The sequence below is a fragment of the Calliopsis andreniformis genome, chromosome 12, assembly GCF_051401765.1.
Source record: "Calliopsis andreniformis isolate RMS-2024a chromosome 12, iyCalAndr_principal, whole genome shotgun sequence".
NCBI classification, from domain to species: Eukaryota; Metazoa; Arthropoda; class Insecta; order Hymenoptera; family Andrenidae; genus Calliopsis; species Calliopsis andreniformis.
In genome coordinates this window covers 19,294,311-19,310,001 of record NC_135073.1, presented here as the reverse complement: position 1 = coordinate 19,310,001, position 15,691 = coordinate 19,294,311, and the positions used below count along the sequence as shown (strand labels likewise).

The following is a 15,691-nucleotide window of genomic DNA, read 5'->3' as shown; positions in this document are numbered from 1 at the left end:
CATCCTCGTCTTTATCGCCCCTACCTTCTGCCTCCAACCTCCGTCAGGATTACATCTGTCATCAAACGCACCCAATTACGCTCAATTATCTTGCCAACCACCCTTTCCACCCTCGTCACTCGTCCTCCCCGCGATGTTGTCACCGTCGTCATCGTGGTTGCGTCATTGCCGCACGAAAATCAATTCTCGTTCGATTTATCTGGGTTTCGTCGTTAAGGGAACCAGGAGAACGGATAGAAGTATTTTACGCGATTCGAACAGGCCGATTACCGATGGGCAAGAAAGCTGGCCATGCAAGATCCGAGATTAAGAGATGTAATCCTTGGTTCCTGGCGTTCCTGTCGATAGCTCGTCCTACTACCCGCAGCCAGAGGGTCGATCTGCCTGCTCGAGCCATTGTCGCGGAGATTTCAATGGACATTGCGACAATGAACTATTGACAACTGTGCGTTGAATTGCGTAAAGGGCGGAGGGTTCCTTTCGGCGTGCATAAGCCTGCTTGACTGTACTTTTCACGCCCTTTTCCACGGCCCTACACCAAATTATTATGTCTCGTCACCCTTCTCTTCAACAGCAAACAGACATCTGCTATTACAGATACGCGGTATCCGTGAAAAATTTCTGCAACTCCTAATTGCTTCATTAGTGATAGCGATGGGTGAAGGAAAAGGAGTTTGCAGTGAATGAACTTGTATAACAGCCTTTATTTTATCGATATTATACAATTTGAATAGACGCGTGCCACTGTAGTATCACCCAATATCGCAATCCAACATACTAAAAATGGGTCAAACGATGCGTGTTTAGAACTCGACTCTGTTCCAGCAGAATTGTCGCGACTTGGCGCTTTTTCTTTACCGTCGTGCACCTTTCCACCCAAAGCCTTATCGGTGAAAATGCAATCTCCTATCGACTCTGTTTTTCCGCTGACGCTAACGATCGCACGCTGCTACAGGAAAGCTGCAAACTGCAAAGAAACGGACCCCCTCGGTTCACTGCTAGCTGTTACAATAGTGTCTATAGTAAGATTGGTTTTAGCACAAAAATACATCTTCGTAATTACATCTAGACCATCTCCGTGACAACGGGCCTATCGTAAAGTAACTTGTTCGTAGCTTAAAAAGTTGAAATGTTGAAAGATCTCGCGGCCGACAAAGAGGATTCGGCTGATGGCGCGCGCCACTCGAATTACTCGCGAGTCGACCACGGCAACGACATTCGCTTCGTCACAGAAATACGATACACGATATTCATAATACGTATATTTATATATTTACACACGAAGTTTCAACTTTAATATGCACTTGGAAGACAGAGGTTTATACGTTACGTACATATCGATAATTGTAAATTTGTACGCGCGAACGCATACGAGTTACACTTACGTACGCTATCTTACTCGTCAATTGTATATTGTAAGTATTAATATCCAACGTGATCGGCGACCGGCGGATCATTGACACTTTTCAACCGCTGTTTTCTTCCTCTCTAGTTCACCCTTCTCCAAAACATTCGTCACTCTCCTTATTTTTCTACGATATGTTAATATGCATCTCGGTAACGAGAGATCAATAACACGAATATTATTTATTCCGATCGTTCATTGTAGAAACAACGAGTTTCTAATTCAACCCGATCACCCCAAGAATTAACTTATGCGATATTATTTGATATACCGTCGAAATGGACTATCCATGGACTAGTAATGAATATACGCTCGTGTGATATATTAAAGAATGTTTAAAAATTCCGCGCGATCGTCGAAGCTGACGAATCTAGTCGACGCTTTGCTGTGACAGAAGAAAGATAGAACGGAAAGAAATAGCGATAAAAGTAATCTTTTGAGTAGACAACTGTATCGAACTTCCTCCTGGTACCGAGGATATCCTACTCTCATTCGATAGTCGAGCGATCTATGAGTCGCAAGCTTCGACAATCTTCGTCCACTAACTTATTTACACGATATATTACATCGAGAGTTAGAGGATAAAAATGAAACGATCTACTCTAGTGATCGTTATACACGTAGGAATTATACATAAGACTACGATTCATAAATGAAATTAATCCACAAAGATTCAGTGACAAAGTATACGGACAACAAGTAATTCAATTGTACGTATGAACAGACAAATATTGCTCTAGGGAGGTGTCCGGTAATAGTCTAGACCTTTCATCCATTTTAGTAATAGAATCACTCTATCTTTTCTCGAGTAATATCATATGTGGATCCAAAGAACTATTATCGGACACCAGCTCTACTTAGACGAACTTATTTCAAATGAAAACATTTCAACAATGCTTGTCAACTATTACATATTTACACATAGAGAAACACAAGACAATATCGAAGCAAAAGTTCCAGTCCAAGTAAAAATATACAAGTAAAATTCTAGAATTTATAGCTGCCTGACAGGGCGTCGCCTTTCCTCTCGAGGACATCAAGGCTTCCAATACGATTCCTAAATCTTTAAATAAAGGAAGCTCTCGCGAAAGATAATGTGACCAATAATGTCATGGAATACAATATTCTTACTAAACGTTCTTACTAAAATATTCGAGCAAATTGCATTGACCTGTTATCGATGGAAGAAACGTCGCGGTTATACAATCAAAAGAGTAAATGCGATTCTAAAAGTAAGACATACTGATGAAGATCGAATTTTCATAAATATTTCTTTTCCGAATATATTCCTAAACGATTCTACGACATTTTCCCCTAGATAGGGGAACGTGGATCGACGTCCACGAGTCGAAAGCTTATCGATACAACCGTCAGAGTTTGCGACAAGAACTGCATCCGTTCATTTTAACACCTGTTACCTGGAAACACCTGTACAGGATCTCTCCTATACTAATTGAAACATCTCGCTGCATTTCATTTTCACGAATATACGAATCCATAAGATAAGTTGCAACGAGATTACGTAATGCGATCTATTTGTATTTGAAGAGCAAAAGATGACGCATATGTAGCTAAAATCGATTGGCTCTCTCTCGAATCGATAATCCGAGAGTACGATAACGAAGACAGCGCCAAGTCTACCCGTAGTCGATAAAAAGTAGGCGCAATCTATTTCTTTGCCGATACGTAACAAACTCCGATATGTATCCGTGTAGCTAGCACAATGAATGTTCATAAATCTCGCATGCACGTTTCACGCGAATCGTCATCCATTTGGCGTCGTACGATTTTTTGGCATCGTCCAGACGGCATCCAAGGATAGCAGCCTTTTACTCCATGGTGTCGTACTTGACCTTCTTGATCATGAAGTGACGGTAGGCCGCGTAACCAGTAATAGTGAGCAAAACAGCGGCAGCCAACGTCGAGCCGACAGCGACTGGCGCAGTCTCGTCTCGGAATCCGCGCGCGCTCAATGCTGTGCAGGAGAATTCCGCGGCGAATTCGTTGTTCTTGAATTTGAATGGCTGCAGCTTCATGTCCCTGAAGTTTCGGTTAATTAGTCGAGCTCGAGAAACGATCCGTAACGAAGGAACCCCGCAGGGACATGCGTTAAATCATTGTACCTGAGCAGCACGCTAGCAACATTTTTGCCATCGGTCAGGGGGATTTCCCTCTCCTCGCTGCAGGCGTACGATTTTCCAACTGGTGTGGGGAACAGCATGGAGCTGTGCTTCTGTCCAGTGCTCACCCTGATTGTCTTGTCTTAAACGGAAAGGAAATTGGAGTCAGTCCAAGATTATTGCACGAACAAGGAAATCTGTGGAACTCGACTCGACTTACTTGGCTGATCGATGTGCTCGAAGTGTCGATCGCTGGAATTGTAGGTCAGCTCGATTTTCTCGACGTACCATCGTTCACCGCCTGGCGTCTGGAAAATTGATCGTTCATCTCTTTAACTAGAATTGTCGACGTTATCGACACGTTCAGCGTACGAACACTAATTTTCACTTCATATTCCTTGAACACGAATGAAAGTCCATGCGTGTGGCGTGAACAGACGAATTATCGTGGGACTGTTCGTCACGCGAGCAGAGGAATGAAAACGGAATTAGAATCAGAGCGAAGCGTATCTGGGAAAAGGGCTATCGATCCTGGTTAGAAACGACCGTTTCGTGTGCTGGTTAAACGCAGTAACGCAGCTTTCATGACCTCGATCGCATTTCACGGAGCGATCGTTGTCATTGGCCATTTGCGCGCAGACGAAAGTCGTTCAAATAGAAGGAAATTTACGTCGCACGTGTCTAAACGTCACGCTAAATTATTACCTTAGCAAAGCTCCACGAGAGTAAGAACGCTTTCCATTTCAGGGACATCGTAGCCGTATTCTCGTTATCACAGTTTCCAGTCACCGTAGCGTCATTTGGAACGTATATATTCGCCTCCTGAGGAAATTGAGATCTTTGTGCATACTGTACTTAATTCTACATTTTTAAAATTACTACTCGTTACCTCTGTCAACACTTACTTGATCTTCCCCAAGCTTTGTTCGATATTTCACCGTGATCAGAGCGTCCACTTGCAACAGAATGCAGGCTTGACCATTGCTGCGGTCCAAACGATACAGTGGTTGTTCCGTGGAGAATGATCTGTGCGTCGTCGTTGTCGTTGACTCCACAGTCATTGTTGTGGTACTCTTTAGCTCAAAATTCACCACTGGCTTTAAAGTACGATAAATGTTCAACATGACAAGTTTCATTTCGAGTAAAATACAGATTGAATAAACGCTAACTGATATGTGGGATTAATGTATAAGTATTACAGGATCTAACATATCATAAAGTTAGCTATTCGTGAGCAAGGCAAACGATTTCACAGCGCTTTATAGATCCATAAACGTTTGAATAAACAGACACGCCCACCAATTTACATTTTATCGATAAATCATTGCCAGAATCATTAGTTGTCGCACGTAATTTACGCTCTCTCCACGCTTTACTATTTTAGAAAGTTGCGTCATCGATTCTATACGCGGGTGGTTATTCATTCACGATGAAGTTCCTATCGCGTTAAAATCCTGCATCTGAGCGTGTAACAATTAACGAAGCGTACGTCATAGTTGCAAGGATATAGCAGAAAGTTGTTCGGTACTTATCGTTCGTCAAAATACTCGGGAAGCAACAGGCTACGTCTATCGGCAAAGACTTATCGTTTACGATCGCGTTTCTACCGGACATGAGATTTTAACTTGCATCGTCTCGGTCTATATTTAATGGACTATCTTGACCATAAATCATAGAATCGAGTTCGAGGGCAAGGGAAAGGCCACATTATAGAAAACAATACTTGAATCGTTCGAACTTTAAGTGAAATTCTATTTATGGTGAGACGATACACTCATTCACAATACCCCGCTATTTTCTTCCTTCCTTAATCTTTTCAATCATTAAAGGTCACGTACTACGAATCCATTTAAATAATTATTCGCTCGTAGATTACCGCTTTCGACGAATGTATCGATCGCAAAAAAGTGTTTAACTAGTTCAACATAGACTTCCACGACGATTAAATATTCACGAACATCGCGACAACTACCCGCTTTCATCGCTTACATACCTGGTACACTATTAAAAAGTTAATGTCACTTTATGTTTTAGGGAAGCGTTCTTACCAAGGACTGCTTCGACTTGAAAGCTGGGAAATCGACGATGACTTTTGGCGTTCTGCGTGTCGTGTATAATTGTTCGTCCAGTTTCTGTGGCGGTGTCGAAGGGCTGGGAATGCTGAACGCCGTGCTCAAGACACACCCTGCAGAAAAGCCATTCGTTAAGAAATGGGGTAAGTTTTATCAAATTGCACGCAACTTTTTCGCAAGCACGTTCTCTGAACCGAAAACCCTTTCAAGGTAGTTGACTCCTTACTCCACGAAGGAATTATGAAGCACGTCACGAAGTGAAATATTGAGAGAACAAGTTTATCTTCTAAAATCGAAGTACATCACGCGATTACTTAGTCACGCTAGAAGCTTTTTTTCGAATGTGTTTCATGAATCAGCGATCTAAATGTAAACCCGACACGCTTCACGTAAGATTAATAGCAAAAGTGCATGGTTGCTTGGTGATGAAAAGGGTCCTAGCGATTACAATCGAGGAACTCAAAATTCCTGATTGCACAAATATTTGAGCGATAAGACAACATGATACCTTGATTCCACCTTAAACATGTTAAATGCAAGAAACGATGGATGTTATCACGAGCAATTACAGAAAAATAAACTGCAATTACATCGATTGTCACCTCATCTCTTTGACTTCGCGTTTACTTCGAAAAAATAAATGAACTTCTGTTTCAAATTCGATGTGACTGGTGAACGATGAAACCGCTGACTTTTAGCTCAGATCACGAGCCTATGAAACGCTCTGTCGTTTCTCATGATTTCACGCGGACTCACAGCGAATGAAATTTGGAACTCACACAGTACGAAGATCGTCTTGGTGTGATCCACGCGACGCGACATCCTTCCTCGTTGCTTGTCTGTGCCGCTATCTTCCGATAGAAACGACGAAAGGATAAAGGGAATGAAAAAAATATACCCCGTCGTGCCAGTTGCACGCAAGACGACTCTACCTAGGCGACGTTCGTGAAGCTTATGAAGCGAGCAAGAAAGCTCGGGCGCAAGTGGATCGATAGCGTATAAACCTTCAGCATGCGCTGCGATGCTTCTCTCTATATACGCGTAGTTGGAAAAGCAGAGGGAAATTTGTTCGTTGGTTGCCTTCAGGGTGGCGTTGTCGGTGACGTCGAGCGCTGATACCGCGTCGGCGTCGAAGTGGCGTCGGCGTTGGACTTCATTCATTTTATGCGTTCTCGCTACGCCTCGATTCAAAATACAATCAGCCATCTCCAATCACGATTAAATGAATGATCTCCATATGGACATCGAACCATTGATAAGAAAAACCAAGAAAACTACTGTTCTCCAGTTTTTCGTAACAAATTCAAACGTCTAGTAGCTGGAAGAAACAAGAAGGAAATGTATTTTCTTAGTAAGAATCAAAAGCCATACATGAAGTGCGGCACGGCACGGAACCACCCCCGCGCAAGAAAGGGCAGAGAGAATGGTGTCGCGGACAAATTTGGCTCATTCAGTCGCCGACCGCGTGGGCGGACGCCAAGTACATAGAAAGGCGATCTTGTTATAGCTAGGGACTTTCCAATAAGCTTTAAGGGCTTTCCATGCTTACTATACGCCTTTTCCTCTTTCTTTCAAGGATATGTGCAAGAGGATTTTAGTGAAAAAGTCATTTTCTTCTGGCACATGAAGTTGAACAGGTTGACATTTACTCTAACTGAATTGAAACGGTGATCGTGCATCTCACTTTCATTGGCCATTAGCCAAACTACATGTTACACCCACTACATCCTCCTACACCTCACGAATTTTATCCTTTCGTAATAGACACAGTGTCCCAAATTACAAGGTATTACGTTGGGATTTATTACATCCAATATCCATTAACAATTACTGAGGAATTCCACAGACTCAGTATTTAATAGTTCAATTTTTTGAAGTATTCATAATCGACTGAATAATTATTTTATTGTGAAATTGTAAAAGGATAATTTAAAAAAACTAATGAGGCACAGATCAAAAGGACAATATTGTATAAAAAAATCATACAAAAAAATTGAGTTCAAATCTAGTATTCGGTACTCCCAGTGGATGGCGCATCCTGATTACCAAAGGACATGTTTATCTACCAAATATTTTAACAGATGTCTCTGCTATACCTCTGATTGCGCCATCTCAGCAACAAGATTGTAGATTTTCGCCGGTCACTTCGTGACGGAAGGACAGAAACAAAACAACGCACTTTACGTTAAGCTTTCGCCGTGAATAAGCCCGAGTTTAGCAGGAAAATACACAAATTGAAGCGTCGAGTCTGTCGTCCATTTGAGGAGCAGTAAGTCGATGACTGACAAAAGCTGTTAACAACATTTTTGAGTGAAAGATTATGCTGACTCTCACAGTAAGGGGCAAGAGGATATCAAGGGCTGAGTGAACCGTGTAGTGAGAGAAGAATTGTTTCTAATTTCCAGGCGACACTCGCCAGTCGTTTTCCTGTTACCGCTCTACTTCGACTGACTGCTCAGAATTCCGTACTTGGAAAGAATTTTGCCGCGTCTGTCAATCCTGAAGCGAAGATGTCGTTCGAAGTTGAAAAGCGTAAGACACACAATATCACTTTGTTTATTTCAGTAGTTACGTAAACGTTGCTTGTTATTTCGCTTGTACAGCTTGATTAAACTTTGAGATTCAGATAATACCGCGCCTTCATGTACTGCAAAATGATTGTATTTACGAATCTTGCGACAAAGAATTTCAATTTTCGTTCACCAGTGTTGTGTCACTTTAATAGAGAAATTCTTGACCATGCCGTCCGAGGAGAAAAGAAAATATTACAAGGGGTCCATAACCACGTTAGATCAAATTCCAACTTGGGTAGAGTATTGGAACAAGAATAAAATGAACATCGGCATTATGACACTCGAGAAAGTCGAAAAAATTGACCCAGAGATAGCTGAGAAAGTATCGATGTGGCAAGGAGACATTACGTCCCTTGAGATAGACGCAATCGTCAATGCCGCAAATTCTAGTCTTCTCGGCGGTGGCGGAGGTACTTAAGACCTTTAATAAATATAATCAAAGAAAGACCTATGGCTGATTAAAAGTTGTAACGTCTTCTGTAGTTGATGGAGCTATTCACAGAGCTGCCGGACCAAATTTAAAGAAAGAATGCGCTACTCTGGGAGGATGTCAAGTTGGGGAAGCTAAAATAACTGGGGGTTACATGTTACCAGCAAAATGTTAGTATAACGGTGCATTTAGACCAAGCAAACGAATGCCCATTCTTCTCAAATGAATATAATCAACAACTGATCGAAAGAACGCTCAGGTTACTTACGTTTTGCTGAAGTGGGGGAAGAACGAGCATTTGCTAGCGTGGTTTAAACACACTATTAGACAAAGCTACGAGGTTTAGTAAAGTTCTTCACAGGTAAAATGTTTTAGATGTTATTCATACGGTTGGCCCGCAAGGGGAAAAGCCAGAACGGTTGAGAGAATGTTATGAAAATAGTCTTGCAGTTGCTAAAGCGAATCAGTTGCGCACAATAGCTTTTCCCTGTATATCGACTGGAATTTATGGATACCCTCAAAGACCAGCCGCTAAAGTAGCTTTGTCAACGGTCAGGAAGTTCCTACTCGACAACAAAGATGCAGTAAGATATTGCGAATAAAGAAGTAACCCTGAGAAAAGTACTAGAATAGTTACAAATATTGTTTAAAATTGCAGGTGGATAGAGTTATCTTTTGTTTATTTCTCAAAAGCGATAAAGACATATACGAGGAATTATTACAAAAATATTTTGCCGTTGATTAAGAATTACTCTCTGGAAGAGGTACTCATGATTTTGACATTAAATTTAGAATGAACGCAAGAAATCTGTACGAACTTATACGTAAAATAATATTCGTAAAAAACTATAAACCGATATGTTCTTTCCCAGACGTGTTCCCTTCTCGAAAAGCCTGAAAATCGTTCCGAACAACACCGCGAGTATTAAGATTTGAAAATTTCGCGGGCAATGGCAATCACTTATGGCCGAAGATGTCGGTGATTGGTGCGACGGTAGCGCCACGGTTTTACGGTTCGTCCGCATCGTGTTTCGGTCCGACGACGGCGCGTCGCCATCTTGAAAAATCGGAGTGTGGTAATGTCTGTATGTGGTAATAGGTGGGGGACGGTCGTTAATGTGGTGCGTCTTGTCCGGAAAATCTGTCACAAATGGGTAAATATCTTTTGCATTGAAGTCGGTGGATTCGAGAGTCGTTCGGTTTGGTGGGTCTCGCGTCGGTCAGACGGAGAGAACGGTGGTAGATGAAATACACCCTGCGCTGGTCGCATAGTGCTCTCTCGCCGATCTGTCGTGGCGAAGGTGCGCTCTCTCGAGCAATATCGCGACTAGTGAGCAGTGCGTGCGTACCAAGGGGAGTACAGTGTCAATTTGTCGAATCCCTGGAAGGACTGTAACGGCGATCGGCTCGACCAGGGTCTCGTCGTTTCGTCACGAGCAACGCAACCGACGTCTTCGTTGCATATCGTCGAACGTCGCGAGAGAGAGCGGAGTGTGTGCGTGTGCGGGTGCGCGATCACGGCATGGAAATCCACGAATACGTGGTCCCATGAAGGAGGCCGAAGTCGGGCTGAGATAAAGGACGAGAATATCAGAGGATATTGTCGGTGGAACGGGACGTAGGTCGTATATCAGTTCGGTGGGTCTGGTTCTCTCGGTCGGCCGCTCGGACAAGGCGGACGTACGGACGGAGTCCCGTAATCCTGAATGGCCGCCGCCACCGCTTTCTAGGTTACTGACGGACACCCAAAGAGAGCGACGGAGAAGGAGCAAGCAGGACAGAGGAGAGAGAGGAGAGAGAGGAGAGAGAGGAGAGAGAGGAAGAGAAGGAAGAGCGATCGAGAGAGAGTGGGATTCGGAGAGAGAAAGAAAGACAGCGAGGAACCGTGAGCGCGCGCGCTTGCTCGCTCGTTTGCTCGCGACTCCATACACGACCGAGCACCGATGTGCGGCCACCGAGGTACGCGATCACCATCTCCCGGGTGTGTTTCTCGCGTTCGTCGCCGATCCCAGATCGGGGACTCGCTGCATGTGCCAGACGAGGCTTAAATCGCTGGTGCTACTGCTGCTGCCGTCGTCGCCGTCACCACCGCCACCACCGCCACCGCTACCACCGCTACCCTCCGCTGTCCTCCTCGTCGCACACGTCGACGTCGACGCCGAGACTTTACCTTAGATAAACGAACGCGTGCTGCTCTTGTACTCGTACGCGTGTATGCATCTCGACGCGTACGTATTTTAACGGACCAAGTGATATATCCCCGAGCGTGTGTCGCCTACCCACCAACCTACCTATCAACCTACCTACCTAACGCTGCATCAGTGGGTGTGGGTTCGTTCCTCGATCGTATGGCTACCGTGTGTGCGTGGCCGCGTGTGTGTGGCGTGTATGGACGTGCCGTGTGTTCCTACATTCACGTGCCCGTGTGCCTCGATGTATGACTGTTTCCTTACGTGCACGATCGCGTTAGCGTGGTAAGTATCCAAAAAGTTGCCCTCCCTGAGCAGCCTCCTGGCTGCCCAGGCGAAACAACCTCGTCGCATGGAGTCTCCTCGCTTTTCTCGTTTCTCCTCCCTCTTGTCCCCCTATCGTCCCCCTGATCCCACCGATCCCCACCTTCTCTCTTCTCTTCATTTGGCTCCGAAAAGGTTTCTTCCCTTCTCCCCTGACTTCGTCTCTTATTTTCGCTCTCAGAGTCGCCGTGCTACTCTTAACCCTACATTTTCGTCACTCGTCTGTCACGATCACGCTTCTAAACGCATACCACCTTGACATTTCTCGTTCTCGGTAGAATCGTGAGGGCAGTCGTTTTTCTTTTCGCCTCTGTTTCGTGTCTACCGAAACGGGGGAGAAAAGAACAACACTCTGTCATTGGCAAGGTATTGATTAATCTAGTACGCGCATCTGTTGATTACCGAAATCTCCACGAAGAGGTTTTCGTGAGCAGCCACTTCCTCGTGCACACCGCGCGACAAAGCTGAAGCCTCTCGCCGATCGAAATGGTTTTTTATTACCTGTCTGACTCTCTGTCCCTTCTGCCGAGGTCACTCGCGCGGTGCTACTGACCTCCCTCTCGCACTCGCCTAGTCGTCGCGAACAATTACCGCGATGAGATCGATTTATCGACGTATCGGTATTACGTGTCGGTTGCGAATCGCCTCGTTTTCGTGCGCAATGCAAAGCCGCCTCGCTCGTGACGCAGACACGCATGCATATTTGGACACGTTCGCCACGCACTGGAAGTAGCGCGTAGTGAAGAATATTATCCCTGTTGAGGATAGCAAGGCAGGCAGCGTGGAACGATTAGTTTGAAAGTCCATGGAAAAAGGTTTCCATTATTGGAAGTTACACCATTTCATACACTTGAATGGGTACGTAACGATGAGCAAACGACGCCGTTCGAATGGTTTACCTTTGTAAACCATTGGTTTACCGGTGTGGAGCATCGATAATTATTAATCACCGCTCCTTTGTAGTCCTACCAGCACATTCCTCATTGTCGCGGCATTCGTCGTTTAACTTCGCACACCGCTCCATTCACCATCCACCGTTTCTTAAGAGGTAAACACTGTCTGTTCGCGGTACGTAACGTTAAGTCATCGCTCTTCGTCCTCATATTCCGCGGTCGTGATCAGAGAAGTCGAGTCTCGAGCGGGGTTACACGCTCGACACGCGGACCAGACAAAATAATCTCTCTTAGCGAGAGTTCATCGTTACCCGTCAGCCAACGATTTATTCTTGGATTACATTATGGAACCCCAGTTCGTGAGTTTATGTAATAGCTTTCGTTCGCGCGGCCAGCACGCTACCACGAACGATAGAGCGGAGCAAAACAAAGCGAAACAGATACGAAGCGTTTCCCGTAATTCGTTGAATCGCCGAGCACGGAGTAGGAAACGCGGCTTCCCATCTACTTTAATGGTCGTTCTTAAAACGCTTCCTGCTCCCATGCAAAGAGAATCGCGAACAACGGTTGGGGAGGTTCGGTAGGTGCAGCTCGCCTCCCCCTTTGATGCGCGCGTGCCGCTGACTCAGTTCGCAGGGACTACCTGAGACCTAATTTTGCGTGACTCCGCGTACCCCAGTTTCGATTTGCAACCTACCTCCACGGACCGTCGAGCGAGCGCGTTTCGTGGTCGCGAGCCTCTTAACCGTAGCCGCAGCCACAGGTGGCTCGAACTTTGGGACACGCCGCGCACTCGCCCCCACTCCCCCGCGCTCTTTGCCCCGCGAAATCTGCGAGAAAATTTCCTCGGTCTGTGTAGATAGACGCATTGACGCGAATCACTGATTCTCGACCGATTACCACGCTTGCGCTCGCTCCTATAATTAGTCGGCGATATCTCGCAGGTGCCCGCCGAATAAAACCGTATTCGAAACACCTGTTTCTCTCGGCCAGGCGGAACTGCATCTGCGATGGCTTCAGTCGCGACATTACCCACCTATTTGCATCGCGAAACATCCACGATTATGAGATTACGATTACCATTACGATTACCATTACGATTACCCTGAAACCCACAGATGTTATTATCGTCGTCTCCTGCTTTAGAGCTCTGAGTAATCGTTGACCACGACGCGATAACGCGCGCGTTGCCGCGCGCCGCATCACCTCGGGAGTTTCCGGGATTGATTCTCCTCTTTTATATCTCGTTAGTCACGAAAAAATCGTTTTTCTTCTCTGTCTTTCCTCTGGGGACTCGCGAATCGGAACCTGGGGACATCATATCTGGAACCAATCGTTCGAGTTTCTCCTTGTTATGTACGTGCGTCTTTAATATTTTATGTCTTCGACCTATCTGTGGCTTTTGTGTTGCAAGCCAGTCGACCAAAGGCGGAAGTGTGTCGATCCTCTCACTTGCTCGCTGCCCCGGCGAAGGGGGTGTGCGGACCACTTGTTCTTATAACGAAATTATATCCTGCGTCAAACGAATTACGCCCAAGTCACCTTTTTGCATCTTCCTACTTTATTCACACCATTGAGATCGACGGTAAAAGAGAAAGCTGTCAGAAAACGTCGATCTGTGGTAAAAAAACGTGTTCAGAGGAAGTTACATGGGGCTTCCGAAGAATATACGTATAAAACTCACCAAAGCAGACCAGCGAGTGTTAGGTGTTACGACCGTAAGCCCGAAAATCTTGTTTGTGTTATGCTTCCTATTCTGCTGATTTCGGTGGTACTTTTGAAATGTCACAGAAACGAGTTTTTTGTAATTAGCTCAATCACGCGACACTGTATACTATAGGCGCAATATTACGAGGAACAACACAGAGTTCGTGAGAATGATCCATAAACGCCTTAAAACTTGTTGTACTTATTTATTACACAAATTTCCAGTGTTTGATTAAAGAAATGTCGCAATTTTCGAAACGAAATCGATCGCGGAACAGGGCTCCCAAACCGTCACGTAGCAGAGATAATGCTTGTCAGGATTAATAATCTCAGTGCCGAGGGACGACTTTCGCCAACCTTGTTTCACTCGACCAATTTCAGTTGGAGGCGTGTACGTGTGCTCACGCTCACAGTACCACAGTTAACTCGCTGACACCGGTCTGCGGATTCCCTTTTTCTTGGCCACTCCGATCCTTCGTTTTCGCTGCTTTCCGTTCCACACAATTAGGCTGGGTCTTTAGCAAAGATCGGAGCGAGTGTCGCGCAGGCCATTCTTTGCCAAGGGTCTTTACCCATTTCCTCCAAATCTCGGTTAAATTTGATTCGCTTTGCCCTGGAATGCAAAATCATGCGAACTAGATTTCCGCGTGTCCCGCATTCGCTTGGCTTTCGCGTGCTATTTACAGAGATGTGATCAAGTTCAAGCCGTGCTCAGAAATTTCGGTATCTCATTTCCACTTGCTCGGGTACAAGTAGCATTGCTCGGAAATACTCTGTAAAAGAGAAAATTCCATCTCGAAATTTTTGTATAGACACACAAGAGGCTTTTATCACGGGCCAGAGGACCAACAGTTGGCGTTGGCTCGAGCTACAAAGTATGATTCACCCTCGCCTACCTATGCGAGTTCGGTTCGTTTCGATGTCTGACCTAATGCAATAGGGCACCGTGTCCTCCTTTATATCGGCGATCGTAAAATGTCCTCTCGTCTCGCGCGGCGAAGTCGATTCACATCTGACTTGACCGTATTTAGCGTTTCGCGCGCACCTAGCTGTTCCAACCTTCGAGCCTCTTTCTGCGAACGAAGAGCAGGCCTGTAGAAAATCTCGGAACGGGCTAGCTCTTCGGCAAATAGAGACGTTTCCTTTCGCTGGCTCGGCGGGAAGTTCTCGTTCGATCCGCAACTCCGATCCGCAACTCCGTTCCTGGACGCAGCCACGCGTAAACGCAGTCCGGGCAGCGCGCTCGTATCGCTTCATGGTTTGAAGCGCGCTGCAACGGTACGTCCGCAGAGATAGGACGTTTCTAATTGAACGCACGGTTCATTGCGCATACCAATTAATAAAGAGCAAGCAACCGGCCCAGATGCACCGTTATCGCGCGCGACATTCAATAAGTTGCTCAATAAGTTGCTCTTTGCCTTTAACCTCGACCTGGCAAAAAGCAAACAGCCAGTCAACGAGCAACTTCGACGATTCGCCTACCGCGTTCCAGCGTTCTCGATTATTGAACGTGCCGTGCCGTCCACTTGACGAGTGGAAAACATCGCATACGAGCCACGACAGAGATGAATAACTAGACGCAGAATTTCGTGGAATTGCTGAAAAGCTTTCGGATGGAAACGATTAGATCCATGTCTAACCATTTCTCTATGTTTTGTTGCAGGCGTAAGGGAAGAGGGTGTATCGTTGAAGCGTCGGAGGGTTTGAGGCAGTGAAACTGGCTGGCCTACAATGTCCGCTAATATGCGGAGCACTCTGCAAACCGTTCCAGAATCAGTGCCGGCCGAGCACGTCACAAACCCCAAAGTAGTAAGTCCGAAAGTCTGGCGAAAGCTGGCTTACAGTTATGCTCATTTATTCGTAGCTCGTGCTCGACAACGAAACGGCGACAATCTTCTCGCGTCTGTCGTTAAGGTGTAACGTTAACCGCTATATGTACGAGCAGTCGCTGCTCGACCTTTGAACGTTCTTTCACCGA

The 15,691-nt window shown here is 45.5% G+C and overlaps 3 protein-coding genes across 5 annotated transcripts; 2 read left to right on the top strand and 1 right to left on the bottom strand.

Annotated features, from left to right (window-relative positions):
- Positions 1–3,234: 3,234 nt before the first annotated feature.
- LOC143185389 (lysosome-associated membrane glycoprotein 5) lies at positions 3,235–6,553 on the bottom strand. The gene is made up of 7 exons (XM_076388346.1): positions 6,377–6,553; positions 5,574–5,710; positions 4,431–4,622; positions 4,231–4,347; positions 3,746–3,833; positions 3,529–3,667; positions 3,235–3,445 (listed from the first exon to the last, which is right to left on the bottom strand). The coding sequence occupies exons 1-7, from the start codon at positions 6,417–6,419 to the stop codon at positions 3,235–3,237; spliced, it is 927 nt and encodes a 308-aa protein (XP_076244461.1). The 5' UTR covers positions 6,420–6,553.
- A 1,176-nt stretch (positions 6,554–7,729) lies between these two features.
- LOC143185388 (macro domain-containing protein PG1779) lies at positions 7,730–9,398 on the top strand. 3 transcript variants are annotated; one of them, XM_076388344.1, is made up of 6 exons: positions 7,730–7,866; positions 8,003–8,129; positions 8,323–8,580; positions 8,654–8,770; positions 8,976–9,184; positions 9,259–9,398. In XM_076388344.1, exons 2-6 carry the CDS (start codon positions 8,108–8,110, stop codon positions 9,343–9,345), a joined length of 693 nt encoding a protein of 230 aa, XP_076244459.1. In that variant the 5' UTR covers positions 7,730–7,866; positions 8,003–8,107; the 3' UTR covers positions 9,346–9,398. The 3 variants fall into 3 exon arrangements, with proteins under 3 accessions (XP_076244459.1, XP_076244458.1, XP_076244460.1); XM_076388343.1 differs by having other exon boundaries at positions 7,739–7,932; XM_076388345.1 differs by having other exon boundaries at positions 7,765–7,866; positions 7,934–8,129.
- Positions 9,399–9,843: 445 nt separating this feature from the next.
- On the top strand, positions 9,844–15,482 carry LOC143186301 (uncharacterized). The gene is made up of 4 exons (XM_076389874.1): positions 9,844–9,901; positions 9,954–10,143; positions 10,181–10,828; positions 15,377–15,482. The coding sequence occupies exons 1-3, from the start codon at positions 9,844–9,846 to the stop codon at positions 10,773–10,775; spliced, it is 843 nt and encodes a 280-aa protein (XP_076245989.1). The 3' UTR covers positions 10,776–10,828; positions 15,377–15,482.
- The last annotated feature ends 209 nt before the right edge of the window (positions 15,483–15,691 follow it).

What these genes read in the sequence shown, in the direction of transcription:
- LOC143185389 (XM_076388346.1), bottom strand. Translation starts at nt 6,419, where the DNA reads ATGTCGCGTCGCGTGGATCACACCAAGACGATCTTCGTACTGT. An exon ending in CGAGCACATCGATCAGCCAA is followed by an intron (nt 3,668 to 3,745) that starts GTAAGTCGAGTC and finishes TTTCCGTTTAAG; the next exon opens with ACAAGACAATCAGGGTGAGC. An exon ending in GTTGCTAGCGTGCTGCTCAG is followed by an intron (nt 3,446 to 3,528) that starts GTACAATGATTT and finishes CCGAAACTTCAG; the next exon opens with GGACATGAAGCTGCAGCCAT.
- LOC143185388 (XM_076388343.1), top strand. An exon ending in TCTTCTCGGCGGTGGCGGAG is followed by an intron (nt 8,581 to 8,653) that starts GTACTTAAGACC and finishes CGTCTTCTGTAG; the next exon opens with TTGATGGAGCTATTCACAGA. An exon ending in TACTCGACAACAAAGATGCA is followed by an intron (nt 9,185 to 9,258) that starts GTAAGATATTGC and finishes TTAAAATTGCAG; the next exon opens with GTGGATAGAGTTATCTTTTG.
- LOC143186301 (XM_076389874.1), top strand. Translation starts at nt 9,844, where the DNA reads ATGAAATACACCCTGCGCTGGTCGCATAGTGCTCTCTCGCCGATCTGT. An exon ending in GCCGATCTGTCGTGGCGAAG is followed by an intron (nt 9,902 to 9,953) that starts GTGCGCTCTCTC and finishes GTGCGTACCAAG; the next exon opens with GGGAGTACAGTGTCAATTTG. An exon ending in TGGAAATCCACGAATACGTG is followed by an intron (nt 10,144 to 10,180) that starts GTCCCATGAAGG and finishes GCTGAGATAAAG; the next exon opens with GACGAGAATATCAGAGGATA.